The 22,898-nt window shown below is 42.3% G+C and overlaps 2 protein-coding genes and 1 pseudogene across 3 annotated transcripts; 2 read left to right on the top strand and 1 right to left on the bottom strand.

Annotated features, from left to right (window-relative positions):
- Nucleotides 1-435: 435 nt before the first annotated feature.
- On the top strand, nt 436-4,010 carry LOC128366886 (uncharacterized; annotated as a pseudogene).
- A 1,832-nt stretch (nt 4,011-5,842) lies between these two features.
- On the bottom strand, nt 5,843-17,594 carry cnot10 (CCR4-NOT transcription complex, subunit 10). Of its 2 annotated transcripts, none has more exons than XM_053327446.1 (19): nt 17,414-17,594; nt 16,504-16,595; nt 15,080-15,241; nt 14,813-14,963; nt 13,825-13,964; nt 12,740-12,823; nt 12,573-12,656; nt 11,555-11,672; nt 11,259-11,408; nt 10,198-10,400; nt 9,294-9,415; nt 8,889-9,068; nt 8,190-8,270; nt 7,967-8,080; nt 7,278-7,408; nt 7,146-7,178; nt 6,843-6,970; nt 6,636-6,711; nt 5,843-6,310 (listed from the first exon to the last, which is right to left on the bottom strand). In XM_053327446.1, the coding sequence occupies exons 1-19, from the start codon at nt 17,427-17,429 to the stop codon at nt 6,150-6,152; spliced, it is 2,226 nt and encodes a 741-aa protein (XP_053183421.1). In that variant the 5' UTR covers nt 17,430-17,594; the 3' UTR covers nt 5,843-6,149. The 2 variants fall into 2 exon arrangements, with proteins under 2 accessions (XP_053183421.1, XP_053183422.1); XM_053327447.1 differs by having other exon boundaries at nt 13,825-13,961.
- A 590-nt stretch (nt 17,595-18,184) lies between these two features.
- On the top strand, nt 18,185-20,529 carry calhm6 (calcium homeostasis modulator family member 6). Its single transcript, XM_053327451.1, has 2 exons — nt 18,185-18,727; nt 20,095-20,529. The coding sequence occupies exons 1-2, from the start codon at nt 18,185-18,187 to the stop codon at nt 20,527-20,529; spliced, it is 978 nt and encodes a 325-aa protein (XP_053183426.1).
- The last annotated feature ends 2,369 nt before the right edge of the window (nt 20,530-22,898 follow it).

The following is a 22,898-nucleotide window of genomic DNA, read 5'->3' as shown; positions in this document are numbered from 1 at the left end:
GTGGCTAACAACCAGGACCCATTCCTGACAGGAGCCACCCCACAGACAGCAACCATCACACATCAGCCACCAGCTACTAAGGGCTGGGGCGACATGATGGATGATGAGGCCAAAGAAATGCCTCCCCTATTCGAGGACCTCCTTAAAGGGAAGCCTGGCTGTGAGGACGCAGAGGGTCGACATGGACGAAATGGAGGAAGAGGAGGATGATTCCACCGTTCCTGTCCAACAGTCCAGACCCCCCAGCGCATCAGATACTGCTCCAGTAGACAGTAATCTATATGAAGTCTGCAAACAGGCTGCAGCAAAGCTAGGGGTACAGTGGCCAGCAGCCCAGGACGCTGAGGGGACAGAGAGAGATTTGTATGATGGCAAAAGAGCAAACCACCAGCCCAGACATCATCAGACCAACTCCTGCCGCCAGTACCAGCTTGCATGAGGGAAATGAGCCGGTACTGGTCCAGCCCATTTAGGAGTAAGCTTCCAACCAAGGGCTACTCTATGCTGGAGATCCACGGTATAGGGAACTGGGGCTGGCCGAGCCCCCAGTAGAGGAGCCTTTGGTGGCTTTTCACCTCCACCCCAACTGACGCTCTCTCTCAGCCTCCTCCACCACTTCCCTGCCTGGCAAAGCGGAGCGTCTCACCGCCTCCATTTTCCAGAGGATGTACAAGTATGCAGCACAGTCAGTATGCTCCCTGAATGCAGGCACACTGCTGTCTGCATACCAGGCAGAGATCCTGGAGGAGATGGGTCGACAACTGGACTCAGGGGCACCTAACCCGGCCCTCTGGGATGAGAGCTGTGTTGTTATCGACCTCATCCAACGCTCCTCACGAGGCGCGGTGCAAGGCTGCGGTCGTGTGATGGGGCTGGCAGTCTCAGGTGAGAGAGCCTTGTGGCTGAACCTCTCAGGCCTGAGCGACGGTCAGAAGGCAGAGGTGATGGACGCGCCATATGACCCCACCAAAGGTCTTTTTGGTCCAGCGCTGGAAAAAACTGAGGGAGACCAGCACCCTCAGGAAACAGGAAGGCGAAGCCTTTGACCTCTGTCTTCCATGGAAACCCACCCCTCATCCCCCTCAGGGTCCAAGATCTCGCTTTGCTGCTGCGGCTGCAGCAGTAAGTGGAAGACAGTGGGGAGGCAGACCACAGAGGCAGGCAGCTGGGCAGCTGGGCAGCAGCCTCAACAGCAACCTCAGCAGAACCAAAAGCTATGGGGCAAACACTCCTTCGCTGCAGTGGCAGCAAGAAACCGTCCTCAACACCCCAGGGGTGGGAAGAGGAAGCTGGCGCCCTGACAACCCCAGCTTCTCCCTCCCCCCTCCCATGAAGAAAAGAAGGGAGTCAGGGGTGAATCAAATCCCCGTAGTTCAAGAGACTGGCAGTCCTGTGTGGTCCAGAGGTCTCTCTGTTTCTCTCCCCTCATGTTCAAGAGGAGGAGAGTCGGGGACAGAAGGTAACAGTGTCACCAAGCACTTTCACCTTGTTTAATAAAAATAAAACTCACACCCTCGCAGCCAGGCTCAGAGCCAAGGGCGAGTTGTCTTCCCCAAATCAAAGAGAAAAACAAAATAAAGACAAAACTGCCATGCCCCCTCAATTCCCACAGGGGGAGCCCACACTCCTCTGATGGGAGACGGATTCCGCCAGTCGCGGCAAGTGACGTCACCACGGTGCAGCGATGTAAGCACGCTACCTGCCCGGGCGGTGAGATGGCGCGCATGCGCAGTTCATCCATGGGTTTCGTCAAGTGTTTCTCAGGGGTACAGACAACAATTTGCCATGAAACCACCCAGGTTCAACAGTGTGGTGGCTTCAGTAGCCAAAGGGGATGCAGCTCGAGTTTTACAGGACGAAATAGCATCGCTATTAAACAAACAAGTGATCAGAGCTGTCCCGAGCGAGGAAGCTCAACAGGGTTTTTACTCCTGTTACTTCCTCATTCCCAAGAAAGAAAGCTCATCCCTTCGCTCCATTTTAGATCTCCGTGTGTTAAACAGACACCTACGAAAATAAACGTTCAGGATGTTCACACACAAAGTGCTCTGTCAATCAATCCGTCCAGGTGACTGGTTTGTTACGATCGACCTCAAGGACGCATATTTTCATATCGCCATTTATCCCACGCACAGAAAATTTCTCAGGTTTGCTTTTCAGGGCAAAATCTACGAGTATCAGGCCATCCCCTTTGGGCTGTCACTAGCTCCCAGAGTGTTCAGCAAATGTGTGGAAGCAGCACTGTCTCTGTTACGGAGCAGCGGTATCAGAATATTTTCGTACATAGACAATTATCTTCACGCTATCAGAGGGGAGGTTAATGTCCCTAACACAGTGTCTCTCTCTATTCAGGCTGGGGGAAGTCGTGTCATTCAGACTATGCCTACGCCTGCTCGGCCTCATGGTGTCAGTGATTTCTGTTGTGCATCTGGGGTTACTGATGATGAGGGATTTTCAGCGTTGGGTTGCAGCACTGCGCCTATGCCCACACCGTCATCTCAGCCGCAGGTTAAGAATAACATTGGCATGTGTGGCCAACACATCCGCAGGTGGTGGAGCAAATTTGGTTGAGATACGGCCGGGCAGCCGTAGATCTGTTCGCCTCACAAGAAAACGCGCAATGTCCACTGTTTTTCTCCCTGTTGGACACAAATGCACCTCTGGGTGTGGATGCTCTGGCACACCCATGGCCACACGTACTGCTTTATGCGTTTCCACCGCTCAGCCTGATCTCCCCGATTCTAGTAACAAGAGTCGGGGAGATCACTGTGACAGTGAGGGAACAGGGCCTGTCATCATCATGCTATCATGATAGCGCCACGGTGGCCGTCCAAACATTGGATGGCAGAAGTAATACAGCTGCTAGTGGGCGAGCCGTGGCCGCTCCCCATACGCAGGGATCTTCAGTCCCAGGCGTGAAAATCTACCACCTGCACCCAGACCGCATGGCACTCTGGGCTTGGCCCGTGAGAGGTGGAATTTGAGCACTGCAGGCCTGCCAGCGCAGGTCATTGACACCATTCAGAACGCAAGAGCCTCCTCCACTCACTCTCTTTACAGTGGTAAATGGCGTGTTTTTGAGGAGTGGTGTGTGAAACATATCATCCCTTTTCAGTGTTCAGTGGTGGACCTGCTGTGTTTCCTGCAGGATTTGGTGGACAAAGGGAAGGCTTTTTCCACTGTTAAGGTGTATTTGGCTGCCATTTCAGCGTGTCATGTGGGCTATGGAGATAAGCCCGCAGGGCAACATCCCTTAGTCTGTCATTTCATGAAAGGTGCACAGCGCAAGCTCCCAGTTTCCAGAACCCTGGTTCCCCTGTGGGAGCTGTCCGTGGTGCTGGATGCCCTCCCTCTCCACCCATTTGAGCCTATGGAGGTGGCAGAGATGAGGTTTGTTTCACTGAAAACAACTTTGCTCTTAGCTTTAACCACAGCAAAGCGGGTGAGTGACCTACGGGCTTTATCCATACGGCCTTCCTGTTTACAGTTTGTACCGGGGCTCTCCAAGGTCTGTTTGAGGCCCAACCCATGCCTTCGTGCCAAAGGTGGTGGAGTCAGGTTACAGGTGTCCCACAGTGGAGCTGTTGGCTTCCCACCCACCCCCATTCTCCTCAGCGGAGGAGAAGAAGTTTAACACATTATGTCAGGGCGCTCCATGTGTGTCTGAGTAGGACAGCAGGGTTCAGGAAAGATGACCAGCTGTTTGTGTCCTGGGCCACTCCCCATAAGGGAAAGCCTTTCTCCCGCCAGAGGTTGTCCCACTGGATTGTGGAGGCCATATCTCTGGCTTATGGGTGTAGGGGTTTGCAGCCCCCCAGGGTTTGAGAGCTCATTCCAACAGAAGCATGGCCACATCATGGGCCCTTTTTAGGGGAGTCTCAGTGCAGGACATTTGTGCGGCGGCGAGCTGGGCTCTGCCCCACACTTTCATAAGGTTTTACAGGCTGGATGTCTCAGGGCCATCTGTAGCACAGGCGGTGCTGGGGGCAAACGGACCAGGGTCTGTATAGCAGCCACTGCCAGGCTTTAAATAAATTGTTTAGAGCTTCGGGAGATTTATGCAATCCGGGAGTGGTCTATCTCCCATAGTGAAACACCGAACAAAGTTAGAAAAATAACGTTGGGTTACTTAACGTAATTCCTGGTTCTTTGATAACAGAGTGAGGTGTTTCACCATCATGTCCCTCCTCGCACAGGCACGGAAAGAAACCATTCTAGAATGAGTTGAGAGGGGCAGGTCGGCTGTGGTAGTGTGAGGGGGCGGGGCCCCAGCACAGCTCGACCTATCTGTCACTGACAGACGTGTCATTGGAGCTTCCTTAGTTGGTCACGCCAAGGCGATTCCCATAGTGAAACACCTCACTCTGTTATCAAAGAACCAGGGATTACGTTAAGTAACCCAACGTATTTCCTTATTTGTAAAACCGATACCAAAGTATAACTTCAAAAGATGCTCAACATTCCTCAGTTTAAGGCAGGGGGAATAGGCTACTGCTCTGTATGAGTTCTCATAAAACTACTACTTTATTCTTGTAATATTTATTCTCGTAATATCATTACTTTATTCTCGTCGACCTAATATAACTTTATTCTGGTCATTAAAAAAAAAATTCTCTTAGTCTGGCCCTAATACTAAATGTTCAGAAATCGTTTGTATTTTCTTTTAGCACCTTATGGGCTTCAGAAAATAGGTTATTAACATTATAAAAACTATAAACAAACGGTCCATCAGACCGTTGCGGTGACAGGGAGAGGAGTTTTATTTTTTATTTAGGCCTATATTTATTGTGCTCTTGCCTTGATGACAAATCCAGTCTCAGAATATGAGAAAACGGTTTGCCAGTGATTTTATCTTTTATTATTCTAAATATGAAAAGACAATCAAACCATTTTTAAATTTCTGCTCATTTGACAAGATATCCAAATATCCACTCGTTTTTTGGGTGGATTCAATTAAATTATTCTTCTTAGTTTTTTTATTATTTATATAGATTTTATTATTTTTTAGTTACTGTAAGTTTACAGTATTCTATAACATAATGATGTGGTTGTCACCTCCAGTTTTCACCTGGTTCATTGTCTGTGAGCAGCACACACTGATGCAGCTCCACCATGTGAAACATAGTTGTTTAATGCAGAGATCATCATCATCATAGACATGAAGAAGATCTCTATTAAGACTTTGCTTTCTTGCATTGAACCAACCAACACTAGCATAACGTTGCTGTCGTGTACATGTAAACAGCACGCAGGTGTTTGAGGTGGAGCTGCAGGGTTGAGTGGAGGTGTGTGGGGAAGCTAACAGCTAACACAACAGTGTCCTACAGCTGCTACATCTGTAGCTTACTGACAAAGCAACCCTATCCTCCTTTCAGTGTCTGGACCTTTTATATAGAACAGTGAGGAGGAATAAAGTAGTAGTATTCCTGCAGTGAACAGATTCTCTGGAGAGGAGCATGATGACAGCTAACAGCAGCAGAGACTAACGTTAGCTGCTCCTTTTCGCGGGCTGCCCATGCCTGCTCTGTGTTTGTTGTGATTATTATTCCTCTGTAATTCTCATCGGATTTGCATTGATCTCATGTATGGCCTTTTGGCAGTCAAATTGACGGAAATCCATCACAGCGACGGATAACCTTGATCCCTGGTTATATAAAACAGGGTCAGTATTTACTTTCTGTACTTTATTCAGATATTAAGGTTTTTCCTATTGATCAGCCAAAATGTCCTCATTACATCCACAGTGAGTTCTAGTCCTTATAAAACAGCACGATAACTACAACAGTAGTAGTAGTTAATGTAAGTGATAAATGCAGCTTTCAGTGTCCTTTGCACAAAAAAAATCAATGTGGATCCACACTGGTCATACAGTAAATAAAATTTATTTTCATAGTTCAGACAACACACAGATTCCTCAGTCAAATGGAAATAAAAAGGTCAGAGTGATCCCAGCTGGTGTCAGTCCATGGACACTTCTCTCCTCAGTCAGCAGACAGGCCTGCATTTAATACGGCTCATGACGCTGAGGGAAAGCAGCTTCATAAATAAAGGCTCCTCTGAGGTGTGTGTGTGTGTGTGGGTGTGTGTGCGTGCTGTTGTGTGTAGTTTGTGTGGCATAGAGTTGGTTGGGCAGAGGTGTGTGTAGAGGCTCATTTGCGTTGCACTTGTGTGAAGGATGAGGGTAGCTGGATGGGTTGGGCAGACTGGAATGGCTGGACGGGTTTCTTTCTTGAGTCTGGGGAGACCCTCTGGACCGCAGCGGGCAGAAGCTGGTTCCGTTTGATGATCTGCAGAGCCAGCTGGGTGTTTCCTGAGGACACAGCACACACTCACATACTGAACAATGCAACAGCTATGAGCTTTTTGAACTCTGATGAGACCAGTATCATTATGAGTTCCAGTATGGATTTATCAAAGTGACACTTGTTGATAACACTTTTTTTTTTAAATAAGCCAAACTATCTATATATCAGTGTGTAATCAGTGCTGTGCATGAACTTATCATTCCTTCCTTCTCTGCTCAGTTTTTTTCTAACAACTCTTCACTGTTTGTTGTGGAATAAAAAGGCAAAATCTCTCTTTCTACACAGTAGTTACATCAAATAGAGAAACAGAGAGTGTGTGGGATGGCTGACCGTTCTGCAGCTCCAAGTAGACTCCCAGTAGGATGGCTTCAGGGGGAATCTCCTTGGTGTTTACCATAGACGCAGCCTAATGAAAACAACACAGCTGGTCAAGCAGACTTACTGTTTTAAAACTCTGTCTGTACAGAAAGTAATAATTGAGACATTTAATGGGCACTTCCAGGACCTGCTGATGTCATTAAAAGTTACCATGGTTACCTGATGCAGGCACTTTCGGGCCTTGTCATATTCGCTCCTCAAACAGTATGCGCTGCCCAGGTTGAAGAGCATCATGGCCCGAGCTGATGTCACACTGCTAGGGTAACACAGGGGGGTCTGCTTCCCTGCTACACACACACACACACACACAAAATGGGAAGTATTTATTTATGATATGCTGATATGTAATTTATCTGATTGTACTGTACATCAGATTTACACTCTTACTATTAGACTTTTTGGTCTATTTAAACTGAATAATGCATAATTGCCCATTGGATAAAATGATAAAAGTCCACTTACAGGACTCGACAGGCTCATCTCCTTTATCAGACCCTGTGGACAATAACAACACAAGCATTATTATTAAAGGGAGCCACACAGACTCTGTGACATGCTTTTTCCTTGTTTTGTTGATGTGTGAAATCAGCAGACCTTGGTCTTGCTCGCTGGTCAGCACCCCCATTGACACATCGCTGACATTCTCTGGGTTGAGGTGAGCAATAGCATCAGAGATCCTGTCCAATGAGATGAGGGCTTCAGCAGCATAGAGGTGACCCAGGAACCTGAACATGCAGCAGAGAGAGGAAGAAGAAAGAGGCACTGATCAATCAATACTTTAAAGACTGTGTAATGTGAATTCAGACATTTTCTTCTAAACACATTAAATAGGTCATAAATGTATTTCTAAAAAAGGTGTAAAAAGCATTTCAACCATTTAGATTTGAATTGTGGAGCTAGGCTTCACAAACTGTGTTTCAACATTTCTGTGTTCAGGATTTAGTGGTTAGCATAAACCCGTCCCTGCTGCTGTAGAGGTATAAATACATTCAGCACACACAGGTTGACAGGTGACACTTGGTAGGGGGCGGGGTTTCAGCGGGCTCGGTGGGCACTCCCACAGCGTTTGGGAGCAGAGAAAGAGGCTGATTTTTACACAACTTTGAAGCCTAATTTCATATATTTGGTGATTTTTTTAATCATTCAAATTTGGCAGGGTGATTAACAACACACTTTTCTGTGGTATGTCAAACTCAGAACACATATTTATTCTTACTTTACACAGACTTTAAATGATGTGTGGTTGCAGAAAGGAATAGTGTGTAGACCTTCTCAGCACTTACTTGAGGGATCCTGAAACCTTGGTTTGATGGAGCAGTTTCTCAGCATGGTTTAGAGCCATCAGGTTGTCTCCCAGTGCTAATGCCACATAGGCACTACAGGCCAGGATGGAGCATCTATACATCAATAAATGACATTACTGATCAACTGTACAGCTTTCTGGCTCCCGCAGGACATCTACAGTTCTGAATGATGGAGGTGAAGGACATGAAATGGAAACATTACCTGAGGTTTTCTACCTCCTGTTTTCTGAGAGGAGACGATGGAGCTGCAGACAAGAACTTATCTGCCTCCTGACCTTTCCCACTACAAAACACAGAACACATTCATCAGAGCTCAATCTGAGCTGGATCATATCAACCAAACAATACACACATTAACTCAGTCACCTCTGCTCCTAACAGCTGTTCAGATGGTTTCATGTCCGATGAGGAGCGGTGGTGTGAAATATAGCCAACACAATATGTCAACAAGTTACTGGCTCAAATTATTTAGTGTTTCACTAGAAATCTTTTATCATTATGCATCTATTAATTTATTCATGTATTTACACAAGAAAGTTGTCATGCCATGGCTCTTTGCATGAAATATAATTAATTTGCAGTTGTTCACATTGTATGATAAAAAAAATCTCATTATATTATATTATAATATATTATGCTCTAGTTGCATTGCATGTCTTAGGACAATGAACTTGGGGGAGACTCGCAAAAATTGGATTTTTCATTATACATTATGAACAACTGCAAATGAATATACTCATGTATGGATTGCCATGACATGTTTTGTTTTGCAGTTCAAACCACATGTAAGTGGCATGAAGGTAAAAGGTGACATCACACCTCCAAACATCACTTACTGAACTGTTCTCATAGATAACAGATAAGTGAGGTGTGTGTGTGTGTGTGTGTGTGTGTGTCTGACCTGCATGCGTCACTGTTCTCGCTGCCGCTCTCTGTGCTTCCTGATTGGCTGGAGCTCTTGGAGCCGTTTTCTGTCTTCATGTCCTGCTGCTGGTGTTCAGGCAGCAGCAGCAGAGCATTCCTCAGGCAGATGGCTGCAAACTCCATACTGGCTACTGGGATAGCTGCTGACTGGCCTTCACTGTACAAATACACACATTCAGTGTAGTCACTGGGCCCAATTCTCATCACACATTTATAAGCACCATTATTACAGTCATGTAATATAGTTAAACTAATTGACTCAAACATAAAGAAACATTTCTAAATGCTCAGAAAATGTAGCTATAGTCAATCAATTTAAATGCATTCTGTGAAGTTTTAGATATGTGGATGTGCAATATGTTTCCTGTGAGTGGACACTGACCTGTAGATGGTATTCTGGGTAGACTGTGATGCCAGGACAATCTTGCGATGGTAGCCCTGCCCGACAATAGACTGAACTATACCTTTTTTACAAGGTAAACCTTTGCTCTCCTGCTCTGAACCCTAGAAAAACACACACAAAGACCATAAATAATAATAATAATAATAATAATAATAATAATAATAAAAGATGAACCACTGTGCTTTCTCCATTATTTAATGTCCGTGAATAATAACTGAAGCAGAAGCATTATCCCAATCTGATATTACTCTAGTTAAGGTGAAATAACCAATCAATCAATCTTCATTTAAACAGTGCTTAATCACAACAGAAGTGATCTAAAGGCACTTTTCACATAGAGTGCTTTGAGTAATCCAACCTCATTGATTCTGAACACACTATTTTTTTTGAGAAGCAAAAAAAACTAATTTGAGCCCTCAATTTAATAAATTGTGCGATGTCCTATAGAGGACACCAAACACATTCAGTCAGTTGGAAGTTTGGAGAGCAACAAAGAAAAGAAAGGTTCTTTGACTTATTGTACATCCACCTGTTTCCATTAAGTGTCCCAGAATACTGAAGCTGAGTCTTTTTTTTTAACCCTAACCCTAGCATAAGAACGTGTTCTCCTTTATTCTACAGAATTATATATGGGATTTCAGAGATAACACAGTGTTGTAGTCCAAAGATCAAGATAAAACCTTATTAAATCCAAGTCATACACAGTGAGGGTGATTTCTGTTAAACTGACAGCACAAATTAGCTTTTTCCCTCGAAGGCTCCAAAATAACCAGTACAAATAAGGAATAACAGGAAAAATCATTCAAATCTGAATGCTTAAAAAATCCTCAACAAGCAATGAAGTACAGTTAAACTCTGAATGTTGATGTGATTGAAGTCGTACCCCCTTGTTAGCAGAGATGCAGCACTCTGCCAGCCGTAGCCACAGTCGAGGGTTGGAGTGATAGACCTGCACCGCCTCCATCAGACACTCAAATGCTGCCAGAGGCCTGCCAATGTGCAGCAGCTGAATGCCACAGTTATACAGCAGCTCATAGCGCTTGTTGGCTAGTAGAGCACACATGGGGATACCTGTGAACTTCTTAGCTGGATGATAAAAGGAACAAAAGAGGAAAGGGACTTGTTACTATTTGTAGACACCGACACACACAATCTGTTCTTAATTTCTCAGCTGTAGGTGAGTGTTTGTGAGTCTTTGTTTTGACAAGTTAAATGAAAAGATAAAAACAATAGAGTGTTGACACCACCAAAAGAGACTAAGTGCATTCATGTTCTTTGTGCCATGATAAAAACTCATTCTCTCCACAGAAATAGAATGAAGGTGAATTAACTTCTATTAATGGCGCTCAAAGTATTAAACAAACATATTTTAAATTCATCAGTCAATGGTTTTCATCAATGATTTCTTTGGTAGAAAGTTCCAGTGGAAATGAGGAGCACATAGTGTTTCTGCAAAGACACTGTCTGCTGTTGTTGTTCTTAAATGTCACAAATGTAATTTGATAGCCGTCCATTTCATTACTGTGGAGGCAGAAATCTGAGCCTGGACTAATGCATGGAGCAACACCACCAAGGAAAAGTGTTCAAGCATGTAACACAAAAGTCTGGTCCACTGTATGTTTGGTTTTTTAGGGGTGAAGTGACCCTTTAAACGCTGCTGTACAAAACAGCTTGTGTTCAGTGGTTTCCATCAGTGACCGGATGTAATCATGAAAGAAAATGAAGTTGATGAAAATTCTGGGAAAGACGAAGTGTATTAAAGATATTGAGCAGAGAATGATGATTGGTTTTGTTGAAGCTGCAGTTCATCCAGGCTGAATACAGCTGCTGTTCTATGAAGGAGCTCACTGCAGACTCTCTAAATTCACCTCTCAAGCCTGCAGGAGATGAAATGGAGAGTGTCACCAGAAAGCCAGTAATGAGACAGTGCTGGCTGTGACTCACATTGCCCGTTGCTGCCGTCTCCCAGTTGTGCACATGTGTGGTCGTTCTCTTGCAGTGCCTTCTTGAAGTAGAAAATGCCTAGATTATGTTTCCCCATTGCAAAGTGAATGCAGCCCAGATTGTTCCAGAACATACAGCGAACACATTCACCTGAATGAGACAAGACAATCATTATGAAGCAGCATTGATCCAATAATGACACATAAGCAGTCTGACCCAGGACAGGTCAAACCTAAACTAGCAGACTTATCACAGCAGGCCATCAGCTGTGAGAGTGTGTGTATAGTAGTTGGTACCTGTCTTGATGGGTCCAGGATGCTCTGCAATGTTGGAGCTGTTCAGCAGCTTCACTGCTTTTCGGTAGTTTCCTCTCAGGTACTCAAAGTTACTCTTAAGGAAGAGTGAGGGTGCAGACTGATGGAGGGGACAGGAAACACATCAGAGTATGCACTTTCACATGCTGTGACACTAACACATAATATCAGTGTTATTTCTGATAGAGAATTCTTTATCACCTTTGTCTCTTAGATTATGACAATGTGCAGCACATGAGATAAAAGCCTAGTAACAAAAACATAGGTACTGTCTCCAGAAAGGCATGTCATGTAGGTTTGTTAGCTGACAGTGTTAAAGTAAAGAAGCATCAAATGGTTGGTTTATCATACATAACTGTGGCTGTATGATCGCTGCTTTGCCCTATAATGTGTGTACTGTAATGTGTGTTATATTAAGAGGCCCACTCCAACTCTCTTTGGCCTGTGTCCAAATAAGCTTGGAGTTTTGGGATGAGCCAACATGGGTAAGAAAGTCAATCTAAAAGGTCATGTATGGCTCTGGGCCCTTAGTTTCCAGTGTCTTGGGCATGTATGACTCTAGTGTCTTGTGGCTATTTGTGAAGAGAAATTATATTGGACCATTTGATTAATCCTCATTATTCTACACCCATGTGAGGCAGCTCACCAGATACTTTTTTTCCTTTTAAGAAATAAAAAATAAACTACGATCTGCATTTGGACAGCTGAACTAGAGATGTTTATACAGGCCTTTATCACTTCTCACATCAGCTACTGTAACACACTGTTTTCCTCTCAGTATCCTTTGATTGTCTACAGACAATCCAAAATGCTGCTGCAAAACTTCTGACTCGATGGGCTGACATTACTCCTGTTCTTAAATCTCTTCATTGGCTTCTCAGACTCACCTGGCAGAAAACCTGCATGATTGAGGCAGCTGCCTTCCACTGGATATAATGGCCTAACCTTCAAAAGTTGAGTTAAGTTCCACAATGATGCAGCAGCAAACAATGAGACTCACATTTCCTGCTGTGTTCATCACTGACTTGATCTCCCTTTTACAGGCTTTGGAGGACTTCATCTGGATGTAGGCTCTCACTTTGTACTGTACATGAAACAACAGTAATGGTTAGAGGCTGACACAGGCTACACACAGTCGATACTGATATTCATCAACTAAACTCTTACCTGGTGCATCTTTGATTTAGCTGCTTCGATCAATGCTGTGAACTCTGCTCGCTGGTTTGCTCCATCTTTGTTTGAGCTATTGTTCTGGAATCAAACACACAACTCAATACACAGTAAACTTCATTTCTTTATACACTAAATCAATGAATAACTAAATTGTATTATTCCTGCCACAGCTCAGGTATGTCATTACTTTAGTAACATAATGGAATAAAACTATTTACTCTTTGAGTTTGGCTAAACTGGCACATTTATAGAAATGTGTATGAATGTGCAGTGTCCCTGTAACTTTAAACTGTGTGTATAAAGTAATCAATCAATCAATAAAAAGCAGTCCCTGTTGAAAGGGCATCATCTATTTTTACATACTTTCATATCTTCCTGACATTTCACTGGGGTTGGTATATGATATGCAATTAGCCATAAACTTTAAAAGTTTGAAATCTTTATGGCACAGAGAAGAATGAATAGACAGGAAATAAGATTCCTGCTGGAGTTCCTGATGACACATCAGTGTGCAGCTGGTGGCAGACTGGCACATGAATAAAATAATAAAATCATGCTTTTGTAGCCAGAAAAATTCATCTGAAGATAAAAGTAACATGTGGTAATATTTTCATGATGCCAGACTACTCACAGTGGCTTTCATTCTGAGCTCCGATACCTGTTCCACCAGCACACACTGACCTCTGATGGTACATGCTATGCACTACAATACATCATCTCAATATAGCATCTCCAGATTACTTTAATGGAAAGAGTATTTTATTTTATTTTTGTATTTTGGGATTTCTACATAATGTGGTATATGTTATAGCTTGATACCACCAGAGAACCTGCTGTTGAGGATCTAACAGTCTTTGGTACTTTCAGATCAGAGCTTTTTCTTTTTAATGTATGCTTTCCTGATTGTTTCTTTATAGGAAGTTATGTGTTATGAGTTTAGGTAGGTTTGTCTGGTATCTGGGTTAACATTGCATCCTGTGACCCCCCTGACTGATACAACAATAGTAGGACTAAAATGTGACTAACTGACAGAAATAACATATAGAATTATGAACATGAGAGCAGATTTTGTGGGGTACCTCTCCTTTGCCGTTCTTGTTGCTTCCCTGCACAGACAGTTTGTCCAGCACAGCCAGCAGATGAAGAGCTTTCTCTGCCTGGAAGGTGAGTAAGTAGAGATCCACCAGCAGGAAACACACGGCCTGAGCAAACTTCTCTTCTAGGACAAATAAAACAATGACTCCACGCCAAACTGTGGCTGCACATCACATAAACATCTGAAATATCAATGTGGAGCTGTCTTATCCTACGAAGAGACAGAATTACATACAGCCCAACATTTTACAATTAGAGCAGCAACAATTCTTTTCATTTTTGATTCATCTGATGGTTATGTTCACACTTCATCATTTTATCTATGATAGAAAACAGTGTAAAAACATCTGAGAGTCCAAGATTATGTCTACAAATGTCTGTGTTCAATCTAACCAACATCCAAACATATTCAGTTTACCATCATTTATGAGAGGAAAACTACATATCCTCACATCTGTCAAACTGCAACCAGAACATCTCTCTATACAAAGACAGGAATCAATCTGTCTATCTGTCTGCATGTACATATGGATGTTTGTCTGTTCTGAACAGGCCCATTTTGAACAGCTGTTCCTAAACAAAAATGACAAACAATTATTTGATTATCTAAATAGATGCTGAATAATTTTGCCAATCAACTAATCGCTTCATTGACTAATTGTTGCAGCTCGGTTTTCAATAATTATTGATTTGACTCAGTAAGTCAAAGCTCACCAACTTTTTACTTTCAAACCACAAATCAAGTTAAGTTTTAAGGCTGTACAGTCTCCAGGCCAAGGAGTCCAAGTCAATTTAGGTCTCTGATCTACAATTCTGACTATTCGTTCATTCATTCATTATTAAAGATGTGATAGCACTGGCCTGGGCTGTGATCATCATTTCCTATTAACTGATTAATCATCTATAAGAGATGATTTAAAGTGACATCACCTCATTGACTTTAGTAAATCCATGCAAAGAAGCACAACATACCAAATGGTTCCAGAAACTGGTAGAGCTTCTCTCCAATGGAGATGGCTTCAGAGTACTGACGCATATGATAGTGGATGATGGCTTGATTATAATACAGCAAACAATTTTCAACATCATCCAACCCATCAACGTCCTCTGATGATGTGTGAACCTGAGGGAACAAAGCCAGGATGACTGATGATCTCAGGTCAAAGCAGAGAGTGTGGATTCATTCAGAACTTTCACTGAAAACTGATGGAAAAACATGAGCCACTTTTCAGCAGTTACCTGGTTCTTCATTGCCATTAGAGTCTGCTTCAGGTTCCCTGTGGTAGTCTGACCGCTTTTGTAAAACTCGACAACAGATTTATTCATGGCGATCTTGTAGTCTTCTTTGTTCAGCTCCTGCAGGGCTTCAAGGTGTTTCAGAGAGTCGTCATACTTCCCCGTCTGTGAAGAACACAGCACAAACATGCTCATGTTAGTACCTGCTTCAGTCCTAACCCTTACCTGTGAAAATTACTACTACCAGTTAATCTGAAGACTACATTCTCTCTCTCTTCCTCTCTCACACACACAGTTGAAGGAACATGTCAACAGTACATTTTTCTCAGTGTCAACAAATCTAATGAAAAGACCCAAGCCAGCCCTGTGTTAGTCTGTCTCATTACTTTCTTCCCTAAACACCAAGCCACTGGTGAAGTGTCAGGTGCTATTTTCAGCAGATGAAACCACATTTGTATTGTAGTGAGTATTTCTAGCAGTTGGGTAGTGTGTGTGTGTGTGTGTGTGTGTGTGTGTGTGTGTGTGTGTGTGAGAGAGAGAGAGAATAAACTACAGTGTGTGTGTTGATGGGGATGAAGGAAGATGTTACCTAGTGCAACAGTGAAGCTCACTGGTGTGTTTTTAATAATAACTGAAGTCTCTCTGTCACAAGAGTAGCAGCTATAGTTACATCAGACTGTGATAAACACACACACACACACACACACACACACACACACACACACACACACACACACACACACTGCAAGTAGATGAGTTCATAACTGCTTTGGCTCTGCATTAGATTTGTTGATAATTAGAAAAATATAAAAGTTGCGTTAGCACCTCTATTTCATATTGAAGCAGAAAATGGCCTATTATTATTATTATTATTATTATTATTATTATTATTATCATCATATCAACTGATTGCTTTGGCTGATATGATCAACTATATTCTGTGACATTATAACAATATATTCATTTGTCAACCAAGATTATACTACACAGTTTATATATTGGTAGCTCCTCCTTTAATATCGCTGGGTGTATTAGCTTATTGTGAATGAAGTTGGAAATAAATAAAGACTTCTGAATGGCAACACTGTATTTGAATATAGTCTCATGACTCAGGCATTGCTGGATTAGTCAAAAACAGTTTTAATTAACTTTCTATAAAATGTACTTGATTGTGATTTGTATTCTCATCAGACATGAAAGCACATAATACATGAGGTGGATTGTATCCATATTGCCCACTCCAAGCCAAAAACAGCTATGAGCGCCACAAGAACAAATTAAATATGTACTCCTGACTCCCGAGCATATTCTATGCTTAGTGTTCAACCGTGCACACATGGGTGTATGTAAAGGTAATACTGCCAAGGACAGTCAAATGTATTGCACTAGCTTTCTGAGTTTATTAGAAAAGAAATGAGATCACTTACTGAAAACGCTTCATATGCACTGGCTGCCATTTCTTTCTCTTGGTCTGTCATTCCAGGGGAGGATGAGCTGTCATGCTTTGTCTCATTTTGTTCTGATCAAAATGAAAAGAAGAGAAAAAGAGTCAGTCGTACATATCATTGGTTTTTATGGGTATGAAGGGATTTTATGCTGCACTGGACTGCTCAAACAGAGTTTCATTGTATGCTTGTAATGACAATAAAGATCTATCTATCTATGACTTTTCAGTTGGCACAAAATGTGTGTTGATGAGGACAATTTCATTCAAAAAGTGGACATTTTTTGGCCTCGGGCATACAGTGATCATTCTAATACAGCATCGTCGTTGCTCATATGTGTGACACCTGCCTTTAATTCAGGATGCATTTAATCCATCGTATGAGTAACGTTAACTTTTTAAAGGAAGAACTGGTCCACCTTGTTGGGTTAGGTTAACGCTAGTCTTTACTTCTAGCAATGAAGTAGTGAGTGGAGAAAGAGTGCTGTCTGCAGGATGAACACATGCGTGCCATATTCACCATAAGCAACCTGTGTTTACGCTGGAGATCTATCTGCATATATCTGTTATTTCTATTTTATAAGTAAGAAAAACATCTACAATAAGAAATGTGTGAATGAAGTTTGCCTTAACGTGTCCTCACACAGCACGCAGCTTGGCTAGGCTAACGGTAACTCACACACAGGCGTTTTGAAGGTTCACATGAACAGTTAGGCTTCAGAGCACTGCATTACCTAAACGGCCCGATTAGCCATTTCCTACCAAGTACATTTCTAATTATAGTTTTCATAGAGTGCATGGAAGTGCACATCTTGAATGGGTTGAAGCTAAATTGAAGCTAGCTCAGATTGACCCTTACTAGCTACACAGCTAGCGTCAGCTAACACACTCACCTGTACTGTCTGCCATTGTAGGGATCTTTTCAAGGACAATTACAAGTCCTATATTTGCTCTTAATGTTGGCTCAACCGTGCTTTCCGTTGACCAGTGGGGGAAATGTTTAAATGACAGATAGAATTGAATCTCCAGTGTTTCACACAGAAGATTGGCTAGTCAATCTGTCTGTTCCGCTCTAAACACAGTCTTCTTTGCGGTTTAGTGACATATTGAAACCAGTAGGTTGTGATCCAACAGCGGCTCCTGCTGGACTGGAGCGGAACATATTTCATTGCTGTGTAGATTGTAATTCCGTCTGATTTGTATTTATGTATTCAAAAAAATCAAAAACTCGAATGAATTTATTTTTTGTAATTCCTGCACTTACGTTTTTCAATTTTTATCCATATAATAATTTTCTTAGAGGGAATTCTTCCTAAAATCTATGATTTGTGTTATTGTGTAGCTTGTTTGTAAAAGAGGCATCATGTCAGTTCAAGGTTAACTTCATGAAAAAGCTTTTACCAACAACTGTTCGTGTAACCTACAAAATATGTTTGCAGAAACGTGTTGGAGGTCAGAAAGACACAAACACACTGAAGGTTTTTTCTGTTTAATGTAGAGTGTCGTGTAACAATATACCATCCATAAATAAACCTGGTGAGCAGTCCAGCTGATTACATGTGGGTGCTGGTGGTTTGGGGAGGGGAGAAGGCAGCTGACGACAAACTGAGATTTTTAAAAAGGTGGAAGTGAAAGTCAGTCACTTTGTCATACAGAGATCAGACATGGATAAGTTTAAGACTGTTCTGAACATTGCCAACAAGAAGCCCAACCTCGGTTTCGGGTTGGTGGCCCTGATGACAGCTGGGGGGGAGCAGATCTTCTCCTCTGTGGTGTTCAAGTGTCCCTGCAGTGAACTCAACTTTCTGTACGGCTTAGTGTTCTTGCTGGTTCCCGCGCTGGCTCTGCTGTTGCTGGGTTACATCGTGAGTAAGAGGACGTGGAAGCTGTTGACGGGTCTGTGCCAGCACAGGGCCAAGCTGTTCCGCTGGAAGAGGTTGGCAGCCTGCGGGATGGTACTCTTCCAGATAGGCACCACGGCGATGGTGGCCCCCTCCTGCTGGATCGCTGTGGCTCTGCTTAACGGGAACTACTATGAGTGTCTCATGTCAGGAACTAATAGCACTTACAAAGAGCATCTATGTGGGGGAAGGAAGTTTCAGGCCCATTGTCAAGAAGAGCTGCACACGTTCCCCTGCGGGAAAGGAGGCAGTGTCCCGCCGGCTGTCAGAGACAACGTGCTGCTCACTCTACGAGCCCACTCTCAGGTCAGTGCTGATGAAGCCTACTCCTTCTCTACTCACTTCTTATCTTCATATATGTGTATTTTTATTCCATTTCTATATTTTTTTAAAAACTGAATACGTTACATAAAACTGAAGATTATATCATTGATCTTACAAGGTAGTATGACTATCTTGGAACAGGGCTGACAAGAATAACACAATATAATAGGCACAATTATAAAAGCAAAGATGCAGGAGTGCCGTCTTTATTCTCTATGTAAATAAGAACATTTTCCTGAATGTTGTCTTAGTACATGATCATCTGCTCCCTGGACTTTTGTAACGTGTGCCATCATAATCTGATCACTTCTATTTGTGTAGCCAAAAGTCATCTTTCAATTTCAGACCTCACACAGTGGTGAGTGCAAACTCTAATAATTCTATTGCAGGTCCAGCTTGAACCTACAAACTAATGATGTCCTAGCATTAATGTTATTAAGGCAATTATTTGAAGATACTGATACTTACCAAACCAGGAGGGTTCAGTGTGTTTTCTCTTTTATTCTAATGAAAGTGCAAGCTTATAATAATAGCTATGCTCCAGTCCAGCAAATGTAAATAACTGGATAGTAAACTTCTACCAGACCCTAAAGAAATTGTTACAGTTATATGGTATTATTTTATTGTAAGCTGAATCAGTGGTTACAACTACAGTAGTGGAAAACATGAAGGAATACATGGCATTCATTCTGATTTGGCATGTCGTTGAGACTGGAACGGGGGCTGGAGGCAAGGGGTTGCAGTTCTTGTCCCACTAGAACCTCCTCGCTTTTAAAATCGCTGCTGCTCACCTAGAAAACAAGTTAACATAAAATGTAATAAATACTGTGAGTATACTGGGCTGAAGTAAAGCCAGTCCTCTAAGACTGTATCCTACATTTGCTGTTGATGAAAACTTTGCTGAGTCAAAATCTAAAAAGTCAATGTCACATTACTGTTTTTAAAATTATTCAAATGACCAAAAGTCCATTTCAATAGATATTAGCAGGATCTTTGTTAACATCTTTTTTTTAATCATTTTTTTTGTTGGGGGACAGCAGTTTGCACCAATTTGGTAGAATGGCCCATATATAAGTACATTTACCAATTATTGAAATGCTGTCGGCTTTGTGATGATGAAACAAGTGTGTGATTGGTCTCACTAAACAGAATTAAACTAGTTGAAATGACTTTGCTCACCTTTGTAAAGTCTGAAACCTGCTCATTGCTGCTCATGGCTTTAAATTTGGCGTATTGAGCTGTTTCCTTCTGTTGAGCACAAAAAAAATAATTGTATGACGAATATCTAAGAGATTTTGAGCATCTCATGTATTGATTATGAATGGATTCTATGTTCATGTTGACTACAGATTCTGGGATGGATGCTCATCAGTTTCATCATGTTGTCCAACCTGCTGCTGACCTGTGTGGCTCGGTGCACCTCCCCCATCAGCTACAATCAACTCAAGTTTTGGAAGGCATATGCTGAGGAGGAGAGCAACCTGATGGATTCATACGCTGCTAAACATGCCAAGGAGCTTGCAGAGAGAAACCTAAAGAGCTTCTTCAAACAGACACCACCTGAAGACATAATCACCCCCTCCAACAGGGACTGGGAAAAGATTTCCCACCTCTACAAGTTTAGCACCAGAGACCACTACTACAGCACGTTGCACAGGTATGTGGAGAACTACAAGGAGACTGATGACACGATGATGAGAATGGCTTCAGTCAAATCCAGCGAGCCTGCTGTTGACAATCCTGCTGTTCTTAGTTTTGTGGATGATGGCAAGATGATGCTTTGAAGAGGATCATCTGATGTGTTTTTCAGCGTTAGTGTTGTCTCTGTGAGATTATACTGATATCATCAGTGACATGCATACATTGGAGCTCTGGCACTGAGTATATGTACCAAAGAATTAAAGGGCAGTGAGAGATAAAGGACCACTGAGGAGTCACTGAGCTTGTGACTGCTTCTGGACCAACTAGATGAATACATACCGTTGACCACATGCCTCAGCTGATGAAGAAAAAATCTATTAAATCTAAAACTCCTTGAGATTTGACCAGAATTTTACTCAAACCAGCACCAGAATGTATGGTCAGGTCTTTGGCAGTGTCATGTCATACAAGATGCTCCACACATACGAAGGAGTGAAGGTTGCATGGAAGCCAAGTGTATTGATCAGGTGAGGTAGCAGAATTATATTTTTGTATTTCAGAAGAGTGAATGTGGTTCAAAATCAGGAAATAAGACAGTGCTACGTTGATGTGGGTAAAATAGCCTACGTCAACACACTGCTAACACACTGTGGGCTTACAGGAAACAATGTGTTCTCAAATGCATGGTGGTGTGTGTTGCCCTTTAGATGTTACAGTCATGACAGCAGCTCTGTAAGGCTGTATTTAAGAACAGCAATGCTTTGAGCTAAATGTTCATGTCAGTGTGCTCACATGATCAAAACGATAATATTAAAATACTGAAGTATATATATTTACCATATTCATCATTTTAGTTTTGCATGTCAGCATGACAATAGTTGCTGATCAGCACAAAACACAATATAAAGTTGAGGCTGACTCCTTTGGTCTAAACTAAAGTATAGACAGATCAAATTTGACAAGATGATTAAAAAGTTCCCCAAGAGATCCTCAAAGTGTTTACTATTCATCCTGAGGGGAACATAAGTGTCTATTAAATGTTGATGGCAATATAATATTAATATAAATATTAAAGTGCTGCTCGATAAAAATGTCTGCATCCTCATGGGAACATGAAAAAATGTATGTAGTGATGGAGCAACTGACTATGCAATTCATAGAACCAAAGACAAAATCAGAGTGATGACAGCTGGCAAGTGATCAGGTCAATAATTAACATACATCAAGCCTGGATCAAAACTAACTTTAAAAAAAGAGAACATGTAAGAAAGAATCACAGAAGAGAGCAGCAGCCTGTCTGCCAGTGAAATGACTAAAGCATGAAAACCAGCAACAGTGAGGTTGAGTGTAAAGTCTTATGTGTACTAAATCATGTGTGTATCAGTGTGTGTGGGTTTGAACAGGAAATGTGTCATCTTTACCACTTCCTCTACACTGAGTTGGTACATCTCAAGTCTCTGAAAAAGAGCAAATCAATAAATAAAAAAAATATGAATAACTGATAAAAATACCTTCTACCTGTGCCTCTGAGCAGACACAGTACACAGTGTAAATACTAAATGCAGGTGTGTATTATGTGCAGATTGTCAAAAAGGTAAATAAGAAACAGCTACAGAGAAAACACAGCTGCTGTCAGTGATAACTGTACACCTTTATTAATGTCAGCACAGTGCGCATGTGTGCAGACACATATCATCAGAAATCTCTGCCTGTGTACAGCTGATGCCACCACCATCAGAAATATCTACATGTGTACAGCTGATGCCACCACCATCAGAAATATCTACATGTGTACAGCTGATGCCACCACCATCAGAAATATCTACATGTGTACAGCTGATGCCACCACCATCAGAAATATCTACATGTGTACAGCTGATGCCACCACCATCAGAAATATCTACATGTGTACAGCTGATGCCACCACCATCAGAAATATCTACATGTGTACAGCTGATGCCACCACCATCAGAAATATCTACATGTGTACAGCTGATGCCACCATCGTCACAAACAGACATCACTTCATGTGACACTTCAGAGGAAACGTCTTACTTCTCCAAAAACATATTTCCATATCGCCTCTCTCCTCTGGTTTCCTTGCCTCTTTCTATGCAAGACACAAGGAAAAGATGCAGGTGAGGGAAATGTGGATGCAATTAAGAGATTTAAGATGTATACATGCATACAGTCAGATCATGGTATTAGTGATGAAATCACAGTATTTCATTTAAAATCTGACATCCTGTACACATTCATTGTGCACTTAAAAAGGCAGACTGATAATGAAGGTGCTGAAGCAGAAATAGATGATTATGCGTTGCATATGTGTAGGTTCACTTTTAAATGCACTCAACAGTTAGTCATTTGATCTAGTGGTGAGAATGGAACAGAAAAACCACTGAAAGGATCTGATTACTTCCTCACTCCGCTCTGCTGCGTGTGGTGACTCAGACTCTGGAACAATGGTATGTTCTCTTTCCTCCTTTGTCTTTGTACTGTGTGACAAAGT

This window comes from Scomber japonicus, chromosome 10 (genome assembly GCF_027409825.1).
Source record: "Scomber japonicus isolate fScoJap1 chromosome 10, fScoJap1.pri, whole genome shotgun sequence".
In the NCBI taxonomy this organism is placed as follows: Eukaryota; Metazoa; Chordata; class Actinopteri; order Scombriformes; family Scombridae; genus Scomber; species Scomber japonicus.
The sequence above is the reverse complement of the archived record's forward strand: the minus strand, read 5'-3'. Positions and strand labels throughout refer to the sequence as shown.

Coding starts and splice junctions, on each gene's coding strand:
- cnot10 (XM_053327446.1), bottom strand. Junction 14,964..15,079: donor TAATGGCAATGAAGAACCAG/GTAACTGCTGAA, acceptor TTGTTCCCTCAG/GTTCACACATCATCAGAGGA. Junction 6,311..6,635: donor CTACTTGGAGCTGCAGAACG/GTCAGCCATCCC, acceptor CTGTGTCCTCAG/GAAACACCCAGCTGGCTCTG.
- calhm6 (XM_053327451.1), top strand. CDS start 18,185: ATGGATAAGTTTAAGACTGTTCTGAACATTGCCAACAAGAAGCCCAAC. Junction 18,728..20,094: donor CTCTACGAGCCCACTCTCAG/GTCAGTGCTGAT, acceptor TGTTGACTACAG/ATTCTGGGATGGATGCTCAT.